At 49.7% G+C, this 22,139-nt stretch overlaps 1 protein-coding gene across 4 annotated transcripts in view; it reads right to left on the reverse strand.

The window, feature by feature from the left end:
- The window catches only part of ZMAT4 (zinc finger matrin-type 4), a 180,433-nt gene that overhangs the window by 84,248 nt on the left and 74,046 nt on the right, over positions 1–22,139 (reverse strand). For 3 of the 4 annotated variants that reach the window (XM_054804757.1, XM_054804758.1, XM_054804761.1), the window contains 2 exons: positions 19,734–19,830; positions 10,574–11,566 (listed from right to left, as the gene is read on the reverse strand). In XM_054804757.1, coding sequence (XP_054660732.1) covers positions 11,551–11,566; positions 19,734–19,830 — 113 coding nt within the window. In that variant the 3' untranslated portion in view covers positions 10,574–11,550. Of the gene's footprint in view, positions 1–9,313; positions 11,567–19,733; positions 19,831–22,139 lie in introns of those variants that run through there. The other variant, XM_054804760.1, reaches the window with a different exon arrangement.

The raw sequence follows: 22,139 nt of genomic DNA on the forward strand, positions 1-22,139 counted from the left end.
TCATCTCAATGCCTCACCGCACTAATGGACTAAAAATCTGCACTAGGAAGTGACTCATATTGGGGGGAAGCGATCGAGACAGTGCTCCAGGTGATTTAAAGGTGCTCCTGGTGATTTATAAAGATGCATGATCTAAGCGGGACTCGGGCCAGACCTCTCTAAAGGTGCACGCTGCTTAAACCTGCAGAAACAGTGGAAGAACTTCAGCAGTCTGTGCCTCACATCATTTGCAAGGGCAGGCTCAAGGAAGAAGCCACAGTGGTACCTGTTAAAAGAGGAGCCTCCTCCTGGCAGCCGAAACCAAAACGCCCAGTGGCACTGCACCCTCGTATGCCTGGCGCTAACAAAGTGGCTTTTTCATCGTTTAATACCGTGCACCTGCTAGATTCCACATTCCCTAACAAAGATGATCATTTCCTCATTAAGAGAAGCTGTTGAATCAATGGCACAGAGCTGTGAGTTGAGGTCATTTGTCTCTTAAGACCAGCACTAGTCTCGTTAAGAAGTACTTGTGAGTGGGACGTTACAGAAGATGCTATTCCGAACTGGCTTGTCACTATTTCTTCCTTTCTGGATGGAAAGGCTCGTTCCGATCTCTTTCTGAATACCAGCCATCTCCAGGCCTTTGAAAATCCCCTCCCAACTCCAAGGCGTTCCTCTCACCTAAGAGAGCAGCGTTCTTCCACCACAGCCCACCTGCACAGAGCCTGGAGACCGCGGTGGGGTGGGCGTTTTGGTGAGGGACTGTTTGTCAGGGAGCGTAGTGACAGGACAAGGGGGAATGGCTTTAAGCTAAAGGAGGGTCGATTTAGATTAGATGTTAGAAAGAAATTCTTTACTGTTGGAGTGGTGAGGCACTGGAGAGGTTGTGGATGCTCCTGGCTCCCTGGCAGTGTTCAAGGCCAGGTTGGATGGGGCTTTGGGCAACCTGTGCTAGTGGAGGGTGTCCCTGCCCATGGCAGGGGGTTGGAACGAGATGATCTTTGAGGTCCCTCCCAACCCAAACCAGTCTGGGATTCTGTGATTTTGCTCTGGCAAAGGGAGCAGCCCCATCCCAGCAGAGCACTGGGCACGGCCAGGACGGACAGCGTGGGGCTGTTGTAGTCCGTCCCCACGAGATGCCGTCCTGGGCTGCTGGAGCAGCAGATTCTGCTCCGCAGACACCCTGAGATGTGGCGGGGCCGCTCGACCCCCCACCCTCGACGTGGCAAAGGTCCCACTTCCAACGCCCATGGAGGTGCGGAGTGGGAACGCGGATGGACACTGAAGTGCCCGTCAGACTCCCACCCAAGTGAACCCCCACCGGTGCCCCACGGAGCCGCGCAGTCGCTCCCCTGCCAGGGGACGAGCCCGCTGCCGGCGCCAACGACAAAGGATGCTTCCCGAGCCGGCGAGGTGGGTCGTGGCTCTGAGGACTCCCTCAGATGCCACTCAGGGTTGAGAGCTGCCACATCCTATGAAAAATAAATTAAGATTAGCCTAGATATTTGTTGCCTTGGGCTGACAAGGTGCAAACCAGCTTTTTTTTTGTATTTTCACCATGACATTATTGCTATTGTTACAGGCTATAGCAATGCAGTAAGAGGCAAGCTGCCAAACTGCCACATTTTTTGATTCAAGCAATTTCTTAGCACATGAACTTGTAGGAGGCTTTATGCTTTGGAGACTATAGCCCTCATTTCCAGCAGTGAGGAAAAAAAAAAATCACAAAATATGGGCCTAACTAAATGCCTAAAGGAGTGTTTAAAATATTGTTAGATTGATGAAATAAAGGCTATCCACAAGAATTCAGTGTGTACTTGCAAAGAGCCAGTGTTGTCGAATACTAAATTTGAACTCATTCAGTTATTTACATTTACTATGATAACAACTATGATTATATAAATGGATTGAAGCTCTGGAGTGAAACATCCATCCCACGCCTTCGCTTGGTCTCATTCCTCCAGCCACTTTCTTTATAGCAAATGCTCACAGGGGTTTTTTTTCCTACCTCATCCTGTTCCTTTTGTCCCACAGAGTCTGAGTGGGTGGCTGCAGAACCTGCAGACTGATTTCAGATCAGCAGCCGCCTTTCTTTTCTTCTGGAGCTGCTGTGATTGAAAAAAAACCCCCTAATTCTGCGCTGCCTCCCTGCTCGCAGATCGCCGAGAGATTCCTCTTTCAAAATATTGTCACTCAATATTTATGTAGCGTTTACATGAGCGGTGCCTATTCCAGTCTTCAGTCACGCGCCTGCTGCTGTCGTCATTTTGCACCGCAAACGGGGATGCTCCGGAGAGGACGGACAGTGGCTTTCCCCGTCTTCCGCTCTACTCTTTCCGGAGCAATAGGAGGTAGGAGCGGGGGGAGACCTTGTTTCCTGCTGCGGGAGCTTGGTGCCCCCCCCTTGCTCCTCATCAGGATCAGCAAGGGCAGCTTTGTTGGCAGAAGGCAATAGAGGGGGAAAAAAAGCAAAAAAAGTATCTCCCTCTTCTCCCTTTCAAACACCATTTACTGTCTGTGTCCTTTGATCCCAGATTAGGAGAGCACGCTTAAAATTTAGCGATGCTAAACCTGAACTTGGCTTAAAGCTGCTCCTGCCTCCCCAGCAGCACTCCGCACGCTCCCCACCACCCACGCTCGCTGGCCAAGAGGGTTTGCTTTTCCTCCAGCCCCCTTCTCTGCCAGGGAGCTATGACAGCAATTAGTGGAGTCAGGCTGCTGGGGATCCACTTTTTCCTCTGGATTTTTTTTTTTTCCCCCCCTTCTCTAGTTTCTTTTTTCATCTCTCCCCTTTCAGTCTTGGCTTTTTGCCTGCAGGACATTTTCCTGCCACGACACTGGGGTGGGAAGGTGGAGCACAAAACCAGAGCGCAGAAAATCACCTCCCAAAGCTGAAAGCAGGGAGAGCCCCGGGAAATGGCTGTGCTGAAGGTCTCCGCATCTGAAACAGCAGGGAAGAGTGAAGCAAGGGGATAGGAAAAGCAGAAAGAGAACAAGATAAACAATCCCCTTGCGCTGTGATCTGCAGAAGAGCCACGGGGACGATTTGGGATTAAGTGCTGGCAGCAGGGGATGCGAGCTGGAAACCCATGGAGCTCAGCTCCTAAGTCACCCGGTCACACAGCAAAACATTCCCCCTTTGCTCGGGCTGGGCCTGCAACAAGAGCGTCGCCGCTTCCGCGGGCTCACAATGCGAAGGCGTGGAAAACACCGTCAGCGCGAGGAATTTGTACTCGGGACTTGTTCTGGGCTTTTCCACAAGCCCTCGCTCGTCACGCTCCTCCCTGCACACCTCTGCCACGCCGTGCTGGAGCCGTGCTCCATCCGCACCCCCCCCGTGTCCCCCGGCATCGCCGGTGCCGGACGGTGAGAGCCGGCTCCGCTGCGGCATCCCGGTCACTGGTACCGGGCTGATGAAGCCAAACACCTCCAGCAGCCGTGAAATGCCGAAACCCAGAGAGCGAGCAGTGCCATTGTTCATTACCGGCATTTTAATTATTCTGCTGGGGTCAGCTGCAATAAAAGGACTCCTAGACTGGGTCAACCTTTTGCCATTTTACAAGTCAAAAACGCCCAGCAAAAATGTGATATTTAGGCTAGCTTGGCACTGTCACAACAGGCACAAAAATCCTGTCTTACTCTCCGGTTAAATGATCCTTGTTCTAAGGGAAAAAAAAAAAGATTAATGAATGCATCCATATGAGCTATTAAGAGAAAAATAGAGGCAGAGATAAAGAAAGATAGAGGCAGAGAATGGTAGCTCCTAAAACATGTGTTTTCTGCAATTTCATTTTTTACACAATAGATGCAGTTTCTTTCTTTCCTCAGACTGGAAAGATAGGCTCGACAACCATCTCATCAACAGCAGCGTATAATAACATCTCCTTGCTATTAATATGCAAATTGAAATGCACACACTGATTAAAAACATATTAGACAAAGGCTATTGTCAAAGACCCGTGAGCAGGCTACGAGGCTCGATTAGCGAGCAGCGGCCCACGGAGGGGATGCTGCTTAAACTGCTCCCTTCCAAGCGCTGGCACGGCGAACGCAGCCCACGCCATCGAGGCGAGCGAGCCGTTCCCCGTCACTGCTGCACCAGCATCAGCAAAGCCTCCAGGAAAGTATCTGCAAATCGAGTCCTCCTGGCCAGGCTTCTTCCAGAGACTGATAAAAATTCACCCAGCTCTGCGTTTAAGCTCGGGTCCCGCTGGCAGGACCTGCTGTAGCCACCAGCTGTGACGATGCCGTCCCTCCCGCGCAGCTGGGTACCCGCAGCATCCTCCGTGTCTTCCCTGGGGAGCAGCCTGCCTGGGGTGGGGGGGACAGACGGTGTTTAAATGCAGCTCCAGGACCAATGGGCTGGGGATGTGGTGGGGGGGTGTCCAGGTGAGGCTGGCCAGGGAGATTAAGGACTCCGGTGCATTCGGGACCCTCACAAGCATGAGGTACTGATGGCATTAAGCGTGCTCCTTCACAAGATGGTGTGTGATAACAGCCCCGTCAAAGATGGTGTGGGATTAACGAGTTTTGCTTCTAAGGCGCGCCATCTGTGGTCACTACGTCAGAGCGGGGGTGAAAGGGGACAAGACCATCACATAGAGATGTCCAGGATAACTGTTCAGCATCAGCCAACCGTGTTGTGCCCTGTGCCTTTAGCAAGCCCCAGCCTGCAGCCCCTCTGCTGAATTTAGGTCCTGGCAGAAGCCAGCTGCACTCAGAAATGAGTTGTAGCAGTACTGGCAGGATTATGAGATGCACAAAGGTGCTGGGAAAATGAGGGTATGATATAGAGAAGGAATTTTATAGAGTTTGCTTTAGATCTCCTGTGACTTAGGGTGCAAGTACCATGTAAGAAAGCGGTATAAAAGTGCAATACGTTGCTCTGACGTGAAGCTGTCTCCCGACCCAGCTCCTTAAAGCCACGAGAACGCACTTAGCGAAGATAAACATCACCGGGTCAACAGGACCAGCTCCGTCCTCCCTCTTGTGACACTGGAAATAGAAATTAAACTAGAAAATTTATCCTAAAGTCTTGCAGTTGAGCTCAGAGCAGTAATTTAAGTGGGGAACTTTGCAATGTCAGTGGGTATTTGCTTTCTCTCTCTCGAGATCCCGAATGTTTAACCACCAAATTGGGTCCTCCCTATCTGAAAGATCCGCAAAGGATCTGGAGGTTCCCAATAGCTTCTCAGGAGAGGACTTTCAGTTGGTCGCACGTCCGAGGAGTTCAGATGAATCCAGACAAGTGCAGAAAGCTGCTAGCACAGCCAGGAGGAGGAATGCAGACTTTCACATACATAATGTGAAGATTATGGAAGGTGGTTTTAAAGGTCAGGGCTTGCTAATTAAGTTGATGCAATAGGAACTTAACAGAGAAAGCACCGCTTACGTACTAGGAGCATTCTTCTCCCATGATTAATTTCTTTGTATTAAGTAGCGTGTCTCAGGGTAGAGTTACTTTACACCCTGTTGCCAGAGCACTCTATTGCCTTAGCACAAGCAGCCAGTTAAAAACCACGTATTATTTGTGCTGTATTATGTCTGAGCATAAAACGCTACAGAAAGTTAGCATCTCGCCTCCCGAAACATAACCTAACGTATTTGCACCAGAGCCTGAAGCCCTGTATTAGTATGTGCTACAAGACTCTAAGGAAACATCCCTAAAAGATTAGTTTTGGTGTTAATAATCACGCTTCCAGCTGTCTCCCAGTGCCAGCGGTATTCCAGTTAGCACCGCTCCTTAGAAGTGTGTGTGTGGCAAGACACAACCAGACTGACGCTTCACTATTGAGATTTACTTTCTTTACAGAATGTCCTGCACAGAATTTTAAGCTGGGAAAACATTTGGCCAGAACAGTCAAAATTAAATTCTGTAACTTACAGATGTTCTGCAAGAAAAATGCAGAGTATGTTGTTGGTTTTTTTTAAATGAAGAAAATACATGCAAACGTTCTCACCCTTCAATTTAAAGTAACCTTGGGGGATGCAATGGTTGCACTATATCCAGTTTCAGAGATCTCTAATATATCTGCACACAGCGTTTAAGCCTGGGGTGGTGTACTAGTCTCGACATCAGAGAAGAGCATGCAATCTGGAGGCATTTCTGCAGGGATCGCTGACTTCCCACTAGGAGATTTGTCTTTTTATGTCTTGCTTTGAAGGCCTAATGAACTTAGGAAAAGCAAGAGATTAGGAGGATTTAGGGACCAAAGCCTGATTGACTGGACCAGGACAACGTTGGCAACAAATGCAAATATTGTGCTGCTCCAGTTGCTCCGGTTTGAGGCAGGGCAGAGCAGGGGGACGCGATGGGGCATCTCGCTCTCCCTCACGTGCGTCCTGCTCACCAGGCGTGGGACAACCTCGCCTGCAGCCCTGCCCCTCCTGTTCTTGCGTACGTACATCTTTGTACCCCCCCCCCCGCAGTGTTACGGGATGAACTGTCTGAAAGCAGCCAGAGTAGCATAAAAATCGAGATTTTTCTGAATTAGAGACAGGCCCTCTGTCTTTGTTCTTTCTCTTACTCCGAGCAAACCACCAGCTCCAGGCTGAGCAGGACAGCCGGGGAGAAGGGCAAATGGAGTCGTGCGGGCTGGGCATCAGAGAGGCTGGGTTCAACCCAGCTCACGGCAGCAGCATCGGAGCTGTCGACACACCTGCCTAGGGAAAGAAATTGTGTTTGTGCTGTAATTAATTTGCTGCAATTAGCTTGTAGTGATCACTTCAGCACACAAGTTAGAAGATTTTTTTTTTTTTTTTTTTTCTCCTGACAAAATCGCCTCTGCAGCACCCTGGGTGCAGCTCGGAGGAAGGAAGAATTTTGGGGAGGGGAGGAGGCTTAAAAAAGTCAGGCTGCACACGCATGAATGATGTGCCCTATTTCTGTAAATCATTCTCTCTGTAAAGAGGCAGTTTAGCTTCAGAAACACTGGCGTCTTACGTTATCACCCAAAACACAACAAATGAAACAGCCCCACAGCTACGAAACCTAAGGAGATGCTTACTCATCTGTGAACAACCCATTCTCCTCCACACATGAAAGGCATTGATGCGAGAGCACAAATTAATCATATCGAGCTTCTTCGGTGTATTTACTGTCCCCTGAGAGTAAACAATCGGACCTTTCCCTTCGCAGGACCGGAGGCACAAGCACACCGCGCAGCCCAGTGCCCCGTGAGCGGAGCTGCCGCCACTCGCCGGCGTGCAGAAGAGCAAAGATCTTTCTCCCGACTCGGTTCTTTCTCTATTTAGATCCCCGTACGGAGGAAAAGGAAATGAGACGCTGCTGGCTGGTGTGCTGCAAAGCCCAGACCCGGAGCACAGCGCAGGGGATAACGTCGTTTTGCTGGCTCTGCCAGGAGCTTTCAAACGGGAGAAAGCTGTAGGTGCAGGAGCCTCTGAATGCTCCTGCAACGTAGCGTACGTAAAAACAACGCCAGTACCGCGCGCGTGAGCGCATGCAAAGGGACGCACATAAGTTACCCCGCTTCTGTATAAAATATTTTTTTAAACACGCACCACAAAGTCGGCAAGAGTCAGTGAAGAGGTGAGAGCACCGAAGGGACGAGGGTTTGTGGTGAGCTCCGGGGGTTCCCACTCTCCCCCCAGCAATGTAAGGGAACAAGGTGAAGGGAAAAATCACTTCCAGACAGACTGCACACTAGCAGCACTCATAACTTATTGCATTTGTCCCTTTTGTAAGCACAAGGCGTTCTTCGAGTACGCGACAGCATCCTGTGCCTTTATTTGAACGAAAGCTCAGCGCTGGTCTGAGTCTGTGCCCGCTGCTCTCCCGGGTTCCGTGCCCAAAGCTCTGTAAGTGTCCCCGGGGCCACAACCTGCCACCGCGCGCTTTCAAAGCCTTAAAACTTTTAAACCAGAGAGTTTAAAAAACGTCGAATGCTAACTTCGAACAGGACTGGTGCTTCTCTCCCTCTTTCCCTACGCCGCTGAAGCTAAACTAAACTAAGCACGGACAAAATGCCGAAAAGATTTTCAAAGCAGATAAAGGCAGTCAGGCCAATTTTAAAATTCCACGTGAATTTTGCGTGTGCCTCTCCTACCTGTCACAGCTAAACCAAACAAGTTAGGGGCTTCGCCCCTCGTTGCGCGTAACCTCTATCATCGCACACAATGATATTCATGTTCATATTCATTTCACCGAATACGAAGAGGACCAATAGGATCGCTCTGTTCTGTCAAATCAATTAGCCCAGCTATTACACAGGTGTAGCATGTCCCTTTGATTAAACGCCATATGAAGATCAAGCACTGAATATTGCCTATTTAGTATATTTGCCAGCGGATTTCATACGTGACGGCAAAAAAACCCACCCCAAACTCAAATCACAGGAGTCTTATTTCTTCTTCAACTAAAAGGGGTCTATTTAGTCTTCACTGCTGGCAGGCAACATAACAGGGGCTTTCATGGAGCAACATTTATTATTGATCTTCCTCCTTATTTAGGAGAATTATTTCTCTTCTCTCCCCAAGATTTGGAAAGAGTCTTTTACAAAGAAATATGTTCAGTTTGGGCTTTTAATTGCCTTTGCAAAGTAAAAGAATAATTTCTACCAACAAAAATAGGTTGTTTTCATTAAAAGGGTGACCCTAGCAGCTAGGTAGTGAGGGATTTCAGAGTCCCAGATGAGACGGTAATTAAGCAGCCAGTTACACAACAACGTCACTGCGAAGGAAAGCCCTGCAGCTGCCTGCAGCCCGCGCTCCGCTCCAGCCAGCCACGGAAGATGAACTTCTTCCCACGGTAGGGAAAGATATGAAAAACGGAACCCTGTCAGCAGCAGATTAAGACTATTGTTCTTCCTCTGGCATCACAAGGTCCCCTCCACGAAAAGCCTGCTCCCGCTTCATCCCACGGGCTCGTTTACAAGCGGAATTGCTTGTAGCGACAGTCCTGCAGGTACCAGCGCTGGCTTCAGGACAATTACTTCTTAGCACGTGCTGCCTTGTGACTTAACGACTTTAAATATGGCCTTTCCCCAAAATATGGCTCGGCACAGGTTTACAGCGAAGCTGCCTTGATTTCACGTACTCATCTGCCGCTCAAGACTGCTCTGCTCTACAAACCCTTTGGGTGATGCTTCCTTCAAAGCGAGACAGATCAGGGTTACTGAGCCGTGCCTACAGCATCCGCCGCTACACAGCTTGCCACCTTACGGGCTACCATACTATAAATATACAGTAATAGTAATAATTCTATGGATATATAAAATGACATTTGCATCACAACCGCAGTTTTCCAAGTGACACATCCAAACATCTCTCATCTGAAACACGCGGCGCTACTCCACACCAAAATGCAGAGCGATACGCTTTGCTTTGGTTTATTAAGGTGCAGAGAAGCGGATGGAGGACACGTTAATCATCTATGTATGATTTGTTTCACTTGGCAGAAAATTCACAAATCTGCAGGCCACGGCGGTGAGCTGTGGATTAAATTAAAAGCTTCCCCGATGCAGAGCCAGCAGCAGCAGGTCACTGCTCTTCCTTGAGATGCTGGAGAAGTGGATTTGCACTTTGCTGGGATTCCTGGCAAATGAACCGATGGATCCGTACACATCACCGCTGACTTCCAAAGACACAAGAGAGCCTCTAGCTGAGCGTGCACAGAAAGGAAATGTCAAAGCCTGTTATTTCAGAGGTGCAGAAGCAGGGAAATGGCCACAGTCTCAGAAGAATTGTGCTACCGCACATACATAAACCAACCAAATAGCTCTTTAAAAAGGTGGTGCTTCATCTCAAGCAGCATTCACAGGACAGGTTTCTCCGCATGCAAAGTGTACTCACCAAGTTTGCGTAACGGGGCACAGCGAGGGTTGTTTTGCATTGCTCGTAGTACCTACGTGAAACTGGATCGTGTTTATCGCAGCTCTGTGCATTGCAGCGGGTTAGCTAAGAAACCTGGTCTCTGTGCTGACTGCAGCAGAAAAGCTAAAATCCTTGTGAGCTCCCTCTTTCCAGTGCATAGAGTTACTTTTGTTTCCGCTCCCCCCAAAGCCAGGGAGGAATAAACACCTTCCCTACAGACGAGCACTGAACTGCTGCAGACTGGGACCCACCTGGGGTCTGCACAAACAGCCTTGCTCCTGGACAGTTAAGGCTGGGTTTTGGTCGAGTTTTGCTCCCTTCAGTTCCATTTAGCTTTTTCCTCCCTGTGAGCGAGGACCCCCCCACACCCCAAGACGGTGCTGCATGGGTGCTGGGACCCTGCCCGGAGGGGCTGCCGGAGACACCCAGCACCTGGAGGGTCTCTGGCACGTCCAGCTCCCAGCAGACCCGACCCCGCTGAACGCTTCGCCTCTCGCAGGGCAAACGCGGCCGCAACGTGCGAGGGTTTTCTGCTGCAGGGAAAGCCTTCGGTCCCAACCCTCTGCCACGCGGCAGGGGAACGCCAGAGCTCGGTGAGAAACCCGCGGCTCGGCAGCGCTGGGCTCTGACGGCGAGCGGCTGGGGAGGCCGTGCGGTGCCGGCTGGTGCCTCGGCGGAGGTCTGCTGTCGGCACGGCTCCTGGAGCACCGGACCCTCCGTCCCGGGGCACGAAGGATTTCTGCCCTAGTGCAAAACTCACCGGTGCGGCAGCGCTGGGAACGCCTGGATGCCGGCGAGGGCTCGCCCTCCCGCAGCCCCCGCGCCCGCCGCATGGCAAGGGCAGCTCCGGGGACGCACGACGGTCGGCCTCGGTGTCCTGAAACCAGCCTCCGCACGCGGCCTCTCCGCCGTCGCCGGTCCCCGCCGCCTCTCCACCGTCTCCCTACGGGTGCGCAGGTAACGCGCTCGCAGCCGGTGCTACCGGCGCGGGATGGCCCGGCAAGCGCAACCGGTGCCGCCGTCCTTCCTGCAGCTCTCCCGGAGGGAACGGCGGGCGGGCAGAGCAGCATCTGGCTTTGGGTTAGCATCGGCAAAGTCGATAAAGCGAACGGCTTCCGTCTAGCCTGTAGGAATCCTACCGGCAGGAAAAGGATTTTTACGCTTTCGGTTTAGTTTGCTTTGCTGAGTGAACCATTTGTTTCTCTGAAGACAAAGAGGAAAGGAAAAAAATTCATCCATTATACAATCCCCGTGATTCGTTTTTTGCTGCTCTTTATGTGTTGACACAAACCATGCTGGAGAAGGTGAAGAAAGTATGTTTATTTCTGGTTGAAGACTGATTACATCACTATCATGGATAATGTAATAGAATAATTTTATACTCTTGGGAGAAATCTAAGAATAAATATGAAAAAGTAAAATATTTTGTTTCCACTGTCTCTGAAGATGAGTGATGATTAAGTGCTGTATTTACAGGGTAGTTATCATACTCTAGACTCTGTGCTGAATAAATATTATCTTGAAAGGGTAAAAAAATCCATTGAAATATTTTAACTCACCACAAAATTAAAAAAAAAAAAAAAAAAATCCATGTATTTGTCCAAAGCGAAGGTTAGTTACATGTTAATCATCGAATCCACACAGGATCATTGTCCAAGAAAGCATCCTCTCCTTGCTGACCAGTTCCCCTCCGCAGAAGCAGCCTCGGTGGTTTTCCTTGTCTCAACTGACAAACTACTACTGGTTCTTCAGGCTGCAAGACACAAATGAAGCAGAATTCTGTCACTCTCCTCCCCGGTCAGAGCCGGTTTCTGCGTACCTCGGGGTCTGTGCCCACCCTCGCCCCGGCAGCATCTCACCGCCCGCCCCCCCCCCCACCCCAGCCGACGGTACCCGCTCCCCCACCGCCTCCTTTAGCGGCCGAAGCTGCGGAGAGACCCAGCACCCAAAGCAGATCGTAGGCGAACAGGTCCTGGGTGAACCTGTGACTTTCTTTGTAATGACCAAAGAAATTTTTTATGTAAGCAACGAGGAAACTTCAATTCTAAAAAAAACATATATAAACAAACTCTTTCTGCTCAAAACATGATTTGCAATTTTAAGGACAGTTTTGTATTTTATGAAAGAAAACTGATGTTAACAATTTGAAAAAAGCGTACTTTCTTTAGGTCTTCAATTTACATTTGTTTAAGAGCCTAGCAAACCCTGCAAAAAGTTGCCTTGTTTTCAACCCAACGCATTTTTGGCCGATGAGGAATTTCTCATTCAGCAAGCGCTGGTGATCTCAGGTTTACACCTTGAGAAATCAGTCCAATGTTTATGCTTTACGTTAAAATAATTAATCCGTACACCTGACCCCATGAAACAAAGTCACACCTGCCATTCTGGGGCTTTCAAATTATGATCAAACCAGAAGATATCAGAGATATCTTTATTTTCACTTACATTGAAAGGGAAGGGAGATAATTTAATCCTGTAATGAGAGAAAGTATTACACTCTCTCTCTTCACAGGCAGTGTAATTATTCAGCTGCTCTCTGGAACTGAAATAATGACAAATTAAAATGCCTTTCAATTCCATCTACCTTTTATAACTATTCATCTTCTGGAGTTATTATCACTCTAAAGGCTTCTTTATATTTTAGGCATCAGACACTATATGTTACCGAAAGCACACGGAAATTGTTACTGCTACCAATAATGGTTGCAGTCATCAAGATAAGAACAAAATCACCTGGCTTTGTTGTAAAGTATGTGGTACAATGAAGTATTTAATATAATTTTCTGAAACTTATTGGAAATCTTATATCAAAGAGTGCATTCATTCTGGGTGAGGATGCACAGGAGGGAGCTCGACCTCCGCACGCCGGCGACGGGGGCTGGAAAAACCCAGGGGAAAAACAGAAATAACGTTTTGCTTAAAATCCGACACAAACAGAAGTCAGGCCAGGAACCGCCAAAGCCTTCCTCTAGTCCTGTCTCCCGCTTTTTTTGGCACGTCACAAACTTCCAAACCCGCAGAGCGGGGACAGGCGCAGGCAGAGCATCCCCCCAGCGAACGCCAGGATCTGCCTTGGCCGCTCCTGCTGCCTGCTACGTCAGGGACCGCAACCAGGAACACCCTTCAGCCGCAACAGGCTGGAAATATTTGTTCACGTTGTCTTAAATAGATTGAAAAAAAAAAACCCCATGGAAATGCAATCACGGTGAAGGGTGACATTTCTCCAGGCACGGTATTTACAATATTTTGATTAGCTGCGATTTCTCAATAGCCAAGCAGCTCGTGTTAATAAATACCCGATTCCAATTAGACATCTGTGTTCTCAATCAGAAAAAAGAAACAAAAAACCCTCACGGGCACCACGCCTGCTGTCACTTGCTCCTCAGCAGGCTGTTAATCAGCTGGGCTTTCACAGGGTGCAACCCAAGGACTAGGGGAAGGGCTGTGCAGGAAGATCTTCGGAGCACGCCTTCCAAACCAGGAATGATCCTTCTCAACCCCCGGGCACTCAGTTGGACTGAATACTGCGCTCCTTCAGTACGTTGAGATTCCTACAGAATCGATTTTACCCCAACGATAGCTGCAGGATTGGGTCCCCTCTCTGCAAAAATCCTAAAATTAATCAGGAAGCGCGAGTTCGAAAGGGAAACCTAGGCGTGGATTAGCATCTATGAATGTGTAAATGAGTGGTTATAAAACCGCAGAATACATTTGTGAACTCTAGATGTGGCAGAGAGGTCTGGCTGATCAAAGAGACAAAATAAAGGCGAGAAGATAAAATTTGTCTTTATGGAAGTGGGAATCATTATCCCCATATACTCAGACTCTTAATTAGTAGGGCTGGATCTCAGCCTCCGATCGCTGACAGCCAGAACAGCGGAGGATAGCTCACAGCTCTCGCTACCTGGCACATTATTACAGCGTTTGATATATTTGCAACCGGCCCAGAGATGGCATTTACATCAAATGTGGGTCTGGGCTCTGTACTCTGCCAACAGCATCTTTGGTCCTTTCATCCGCCAGCCCCCGAGGAGCTACTTCAGACCTGGAACCGGCGCATCCTCCCCAGATGCAGCTAGCTTCTCCTGGACGCAGCGATGAACGCAGCGCCCTGTCCCCAATCCCGCCGCCTGCACGTGCTAATTAAAGGAGGGAAGCGCTTTCTGCAAAGCCCTAAGTTAATATTCCACACGAGCATTTCTTTGACCCAGAATCTGAACCTCCTCTGGCTTCTTTCACAGCTACCCGGGACTTTAATTCTCTGTTGTTTGTTGCAAATCACTTTTAGCAGTGATTCTTCCTCTTTCCAGTTTACATAAACCAGAAAAGAGGGAAGTTTTGTTTCTTTCAGCAGCAAGGAGCAGTAAAGAGCAAGGCAGGCACGTGATTCCACCCCAATATTTCAGAGAGAACGTGCCCTCCTTCCCGTAGCTCCTCACCAGCCGGGATTTCGGCTGCCGCCGGTCCCCATAGAAACGGAGCTGCCGGTGCTGAGCCCGGTCCAGCCGAATTGGGCACTGGCCCCGTCGCCTGCCTTGCGCCTCGCTCGTCCTTCTGCTGCTCTTCTGCTCATTGTGGGGAGGAGGAAGGGAGAAGGGGAGATTAAAAAAAAAAAACAAACCCACTTCTATTTCTGGAAAGCAAGTCAAACAATGACTCAATCATCTCTACGCAGTTCATAAATCCCTAATTAAAGGTTTAGTGCTCCTCCCCGCTGCAGATGTTCCAGGGTCCAACCACATTTCAAAACCTGCCTCTGTGCCAGCGTGTGTGCACGCAGCCGCCAGCGCTGCTCATCAGAGCCCCGAGCTGGCGTTCCACTTTCCCGGGACATTTAAAAGCAGCCCTCGCTCGGCCGCTCTGCATGAGTGCACGTTCCCATCAGAGCTGTGACGAGCACTGCCCTGACCCCTGACGTAAACAGATTTGTGATGCCTTACAAGAAATATTCTCCTGTATCTGACTCTCACCCCAATTCCTCACTTTATGAAAGGAGGAAAAAAAGGATCCATTTTTTCCTTTATTTTCAAATATACAGCTCGCACTGCCTGCACCCTGGAGAAGAAATGGGAGCTCGTAGACGTTATCTTGCTTTGCACATTCTGTGGCCAGAGGGATAAGGACTGGCTCGATATTAGCTACCTCCTCCTGCGTCTTTTATTCAACACCGCAACAGCAGCCGAGACACACTTTCAGCTTCCCCCCGCCCCAAGCCCCCATTTTCCCCATCTTTTGGCCAAACAAATGCAGTCAGAAGCATCTGGCGAGCCCCTGGCATTCCAGTCAGTAACCAGCTAAGCTCTCCCCGCCAGACACCCCCTGAGGAAGAACAGGGTACGCAGCCTTGAATTCCCGCTTTGCTAACGGAGCTCCAGCACCATCGGCGCCGCGCTGAGAAGCGATGGAGGTCCAGATAACGCAGTAGTTCACGGGCTGTTACACGGTGGGTTATTTAAAGCAACTCTAGCAGTGGCTTGGTTGTGTGTTGCTCTCTGGAGAGCTCTCAAGAACTATAATAAATATCCACAGCTTGACTCATTCCTCATAAAAGTTCTTCTCTCCTAAAGCAGCTTCTCAGAAGACTCAGCTGTCCGGTACTTTTTGGGTGCTACCAGTTTCCAGCCTGCAATCGCCTTTCCTGCTAACCTGTCCCAGAGCAAAATCCCTTTCCTTTACAAACTGCTCCCCTCCTCTTTTTTTTTTTTTTTTTTTAATTATATGAAGTATGACAGCTCCATAAAACGTTTTGTTGCCTTGGCAACTGCAATCCACTGGTTTCAGACTGAGTTATAAGGAAGAGGACAGTCTTGACACTAACCAACGATAACGAGAAGAGCAAAAACCAGCGGGCAAAACACTCGCCGAGGTACGCGGGGGGGCTGCCGGAGGGCGGGGGGCTTCCTCTCCTGGCACCCCAACGCCGAGCACATTTACATTCGCTTCCCCCTGCACCGGAGAGCCAAGGTGCCGCGACGACCCAGCCTTGCTCTGGGACAAAGCGGCGGTGGAAACTCGGCAGAAGTACCAAGTCCGGATTTCAAAATTAACTTACTTCGTCTAGAAGAGGCAATCGCTTGTAGAAAGCTACAAAAACATAGATGCAGCCCTGACAAAATCTGTTGTTTCTGCTGCCCTGCTCATCGCTTTGTGTTGGAAGCAGGGCTGGGGGCACGCGTGCCTTCAGTCACCCGTACAGTAGCCAAGACACGACGTGGAATAACGTTTCGCAATGTATTCGTTCACAGCACTAAAAATGAAGATTTCTTCGTCTTTGTCTGCACTGTAGACGATTTCTGTAGTCAGGAACACGAGCTGTACGAACTGCTTTACCTTCCTGAATTCTTTTGCTACCTGCTATTATCACAAGCGCCCAACCCGTGCAGCCGGCTCTGTACAACACCGCGTACGAGGTCATCCCCACTTACGTGGCAAACAGAAAAATCACGGTCATGAGCCTCCCCCGGCTCGTTTTGGGGCTGCGTCACCAGGTCCAGCTGCGTTCAGCAGTGCATGTGGCTGGTACGACCCCGTAGGCTTTGGGGCGGCGGGGGGGAGAACTGATTCAGGATAAAAGATACGGGTAACTCATTCCCTCAGTCCCATATAGAGGACAATGAAGCTGCAAAACCAGCTTTAAACAAGGAGAGTAAAATCTGGTTACGTACTAATTACAGGGTGGGAAGAGCTTTTGTTGTGCGCAAACCCAAGCTGCCAATCTATTGTCTTCTGCACTTTCCTACAGGCGCTGGAGAGAGCTCTGCCGTGCTCGGATACTCAGCCTCAAAGAAAATTGTGTAAAAGCGAACAACGGATGGAGGAAATAGAATAATCAGAGCAATTTCCCATAGAAATTGGTCAGACAAATGTCTGTAATCGGCATGCCATTATTACATTTGGAACATACTTTCTTTTGAATTTATTACTTTGTTTCCTCTTGCACTGAATGCCCATGAAAATCCCTTGGGACCAGATTTAAGTCATTATGAATAAATGATAAGAAACTAAATTTAGAAAGACCGATAAGAATATTAACTTGCAAAAGAGGAAAGTCCTTTTTTTCAGGAAAAAAAAAAAAAAAAAAAAAAGCCTGAGTCCTGCAGGCCTCTGCGCCAGTCTGGTGTTCCCTGCACCGGCCGGCTTCATCCTCGCTGAGATGAAAGAGAAATGGGCCTTTCTGTCAATAATTCACGTGCTTTCAGAGCTCCGGGAAGCTCTGGGAACGCCTGCGAGTGCCACCGAGCCTTGACACTAAACCAGCGCGATGCTCTTTGGCTTGCTGGGACACCGGGACCCTCCGGAAACCAACCCCAGCCCTCCCCGCACCCCGGGCTCTCCCCTTCCCGACCGCCCCACGCGTTCAGGGCAGTCTTTGTCTGTACCCTGCTGCTTCATCATCCCCCCACCCGCTGCTGCCTCCCCGGCGTTTCTGCTCGGGGAAAGGCAGAGTTTGAGCGACCGCGGGAGGTTGTTCTGCCGAACGGCAGCAAATCCCCCCCCCACCCCGCCGCCATGGAATGGGGTTCCCAGTTTCTCCATCCTACAGCCCGGCCTCCCGCCACGCACGCTCAGTCGGGGAGTTGAGGGTCGTCTTCTCCCTGATGGGCAGCGATAAAGGAGTGGGAATGGGAATTATTGTCTCAACTCCTACCCAGATATTTCCTTCAATCCTGAGCTCTGCAGTGAATACACTCCGGTAGGCTCCTACTCCAGCTACAGAAAAAGAGACGAGGCAGAAAGATCCTTCGTCTTTCCAATTTTTTGTCAGTCAGAAGAAAACATTTGGGAAAGCAATAGATGCAGAAGGAATTATCTTTCTGCAGAAACTAAGTGTTGCGATGATACTTTGCTAATTGCAGGTGATTGAAAAACAGAAGCAGAAGGTGTGGGTATAACACAGAGGATGCGAGGCACCCTCCCGACGCCGAAAAGTAGCGCGTCTCGTCTGCACACCCATATTTCCCGTCCATGAGGCTGCTCTGATTTGAAATAAACTCCATTATCCTCCGCAATAATACCAGCAGCAACAGCAGCAATAATAATACAAACTCAGAAGGACTGGCAGGGGAAGGATAAATTACAGCTCTGTGCACATCACAACCGCTCTCATTCCAGGTTTCCGATGGGAAGAGCTGCCAGCTCTATTTTCCAGCAGCGGGAGCTTGTTGCACTGGGTACGGACAGGGACCCCGACAGCACCATCCTGCACGCTGCGCACGTAACCTGCCACGTAACCAGGGGTGCGCCATCAGCACCGATGTACGGAAAGACAAAGGGAGACGAAGGCTGTAAAGGACTTACTGAAGGTCCCAGATTGCTCGTGGCACAGCCTAAAACCACGTCTCGCTTGCCTGACCCCAGCCCTCTCCTCCACAAAACATCTAGACTGGTAGGCGTGCCGGATCCCTGCGGCCAGTCAGCAACTGCCTCTCCTTCCACTTCAACGTCCGTTGCGAAGAGCGGGGGGAGAACACCACCTCATTAGAAAGTCTGACACCATCAGTTCCTTCCGTTAATTGAGATCCTGAATATGACTACACGCTCAGGTCCAGGAAGCATAGGAATTTGGAAGACGTTCAAATGGTCCCTGAATAAATAGGATAGAACGTGAATAATACCGGGAATCTTTAAAGGTCTAACATCGGCTGGGGAAGGTCTGCATTTGTCCTTTAGTAGCTTATACAAAATTAGACATTAGTACTTATTGCTGGTTCTGATCATCCTGCCTCATCTTGCAGACTGCCCATAAAGCTACCTGAAGTATTTCGGTAACTAATGACACCTTTTATATCCCTCTTCTAATCTGGGCAGTCCTGAGTGCTTCAGCCTGAAACGGTTCCCAAAGCTCACATGTAAGGGTATTAAGAGAGATTAGTTCATTAATCTACTCGCTGGTACCATGTATCTTTATCACTTCATTTTAATAATCTGTACTAATTGACAGAGCAGACTCCCTCCAAGTCTCAAAGTTGGGTAATACATAATTGCTCTAAATCACAGCATAAATATTTTCACGTGGAAACACCTAATCCCATTACACTCCCTGTGTCTCTTCTGAGGTTTAACACACGAAAGGAGGTGCAAACTCCGTATCATTAGGCACAAATGCTTGTGTCATCAGGACCAGACATCATTAAGGTCTTGGGTCACTCAGTTCCAGGAGAGGACGGGCAGACATTTGGGTTCCCCAACACCCTCTGAGGCGTTTCGGTGGGGAGGGACGACAGACCCATAACCTGGCTGAGGACGCGGGGAAGAGATGTGCAAAGCTATAAGGTACTCTGTGCTGTAAACGCGTACAGCGCTGTGGCGGGCACGAGTACGAGTGCTCCTGCCCACAAGCCGATACCCTGTGAAGGACGAGCTGAGGACGAGGGGCGTCCCAGAGGACGTGCAGAACGATAGCTTTGTGCGGGGGTTTCCGGAGAAGGGGGGTACGGGAGGGGTCTTCAGGAGAGAAGGAAGATGCTCAGGAAAGCAGGACATCCCTTAACACACTTCACCTCTCCAGAGAGGAGCCCCTGTCCCCGGGACATCTGCAGGCTCATGACCCCCCAGCCCAGCCTGCAGGATGACCCCAGAGTCAGCAGGCAAAACCCAGGAAACCGGGACGAGCCTCCGGCAGCGAAACGCAGCGGGTTGCACGGAAAGTGCGACGAGCCGACGGCAGGATTTCACCAGGGCATGCCGTGACCAGCGGGAAATGAAGAGCAAACAGCTCCCTGCTTCGGTGGGACTGCGGGGAGACCCCCTGGGCTCAGCCCTGCCTTTCTCAAACTGGAGGTGCCTCTGGGTGTTTGCAAAAAACACCCAGACTCCTCAGATGACAGCATTTTCGCAGTGTAAAGCGTTATTATATGTACGTTCATCCAGACAGACGCGGACAGACAGGAGGCCACCGGGAAGAGCACGGAGATACCCACTTGGTCTGATGTTTGGAGCCCTTCAGGTGCGCGTGGTACTGCTCTATCGAGTTCAGGGTGACGTTGCAGATGTTGCACGTGTAGCTGCGCTTCAGCCCTGCGAAGAAAACCCAGAGTCGTTAATTGTGCGCTGCCCTCCGCGCTGGCTGCGTGTTTCGGTGTAGGCTGAGGGCAAGCTCAGGGCTGCACAGGGAGGAAAAATGTCTTTGCGCCCGGGCTACGGGCTATTCAGAATTAAAATGGCAGCTGGAGAGTACAAATGAGTGAACATGGCTAAAGAAAGGGGGGAGGGAGAAAAAAAAAAGAAAGAAAAAAAAAAAGCATTAACTCTTGCCCCAAGCAAACTTCTAATTAATTAGAAGGTACTCAGATCTCAAATTTCATTTCCAGTTTCCCAGACATTTCTCTTTACAGGAACCCAACTATTTACTTTTCCAGGCCAGGCTATCCAAGCATTAGTGAAGCCTAAAGGGATATTTTTAAAAGGCACAAATCGAGCAGAACCAAGCAGGGTTCAAAGGCAAATCCCTCCTGGAGACCGTGGTCCCCGCGTTCGTCAGCGCGGGCATCCCCATTCTATGGCTTTCTCACAAAGCATCATCGCGCTCAGACTAACGAGCACACGAGGCCCCATTTATTCCTCTGGTTTTTTGGTAGTGAGCACAATTCAGGGCAATTCCTCGTTAGTGTATTTAGGAGCCAGATCACTTAGGAACTTTTTTTTTTTGCCCCAAAGGGATCCACTCTGACTTATCCACCGAAGCGCGCGGCCGTGTTTGCCGAATGCGGCCGCTGATCTCCGAGAGCCAGTGACTCATAGAGTAGAATCCTAGAATCCTAGAATCTTAACGGTTGGAAAAGACCTCTAGGATCATCAAGTCCAAGCATTGACCCAACACCACCATGTCTACTAGACCATGTCCCGAAGTGCCACATCTACACGTTTTTTGAACACCTCCAGGGACGGTGACTCCACCACCTCTCTGGGCAGCCTGTTCCAATGCCTGACCACTCCTTCGGTGAAGAAACTTTTCCTAATATCCAACCTAAACCTCCCCTGGAGCCATTTGAGGCCGTTTCCTCTTGTCCTAGCCTTCGTCTGAAGGTCAGTGCTAGAAGCCCAGCGCGGGTACCAGGTGGCCATCCAAAAGCTGGAAGCCAGGAGCTCGTTTGCCTGACGGATTTACTCTTGGCTGCAATACCTGTCTACAGCCCCTGACCGCTGAGCCACCCTCGCTTTGCTAATTTTAGCCCTTCACAGATACAATAACAACCAACTATTTATAAAGCTGTTGCTCTTGCTGCTGGCCAACTGAGTACCACTGAGCTGGAAATAACATCTCAGTGGGTTCACAGGAGAAACGTTAGGAAATTTTGTTGGTGTTTTTGGTTTTGGGGGGGTTTATTTCCTTTTTTTTTTTTTTTTTTTTTTTTTTACTTTCTAACAAATCTCTCAGCTGCCTCTGCTGCTTTCCATTTCATTATCTATTTGATTGCCACGGCTACAAATGATTTTCCAAGCAAATATACTGCGGTTTATGTTATTGCTATGTGAATCGCGGATGACGTGATCCAAGCGCAGCAGCGTGGTTGGCCGAGGAAGTTAACGTTGAGAGCAGACAGGGCAGATGACTGCGCTGGACCCCGGAGAAGCGCACCGGTCGTATGCACCCAAGGTTTATCTCCTGCTAGCAAAAAAGGAGACAAGCGGTGTCAGCAGCACCGAACCAAACCACGCAAACACCCCCCAGAGCGACAGAAACGGGGACGAAGGGCCAAAGGCGCACCCTCAGAAGGGGCCGCTGGACCCCCGGAAAAGACCCCCGGAAAAGCACCCACGGCTCCCTGCGCAGGAAAAGCTCTTGGTTTAAACAGCGTTTCTCTCCCAATTCACTGCTCTGCCTCTGGGCACAGATTGCAGGGAAGAAAAAAAAAAACAAACCAAAACCCAAACCCCAGGCAATTAAGCAGATTCATGCACATCTCAAACAGAAGCTGCAAAGCAATTTATAAGGAAAGTCACAGAAACAGTCTCTCGGCACATTCCCTGGAAAACATCCGAGCTGAAGAACTAAACCCAACAAAATCAGCCCGTGCTTCGCCTGTTCAGCCAAGATCAAACTTCACATCTCTGCGACATCCACTGCAGACAAGACATTTATTCACCTACAGAGCGTGCGCGCGCAGGACGCGAACAGGAGGCTGCGGGATTGTAACGGCAGGTGCTGCCGACAAGAGTGTGAGAAGGAGAGAAAAGCCGCCTTTCTCCACGCGCAGCTCAGAACGGTCTCCAAACTGCGTTCAACTAATTGTCGTGTACGGCAAAATAAGCAAGAGACGGGCGCTGATTTATGGCTATAATAAAAATCGGTCATTTAACAATTGTAATAGCTTTTACACTGCTAC

The sequence above is a fragment of the Grus americana genome, chromosome 26, assembly GCF_028858705.1.
Source record: "Grus americana isolate bGruAme1 chromosome 26, bGruAme1.mat, whole genome shotgun sequence".
Classification (NCBI taxonomy): domain Eukaryota; kingdom Metazoa; phylum Chordata; class Aves; order Gruiformes; family Gruidae; genus Grus; species Grus americana.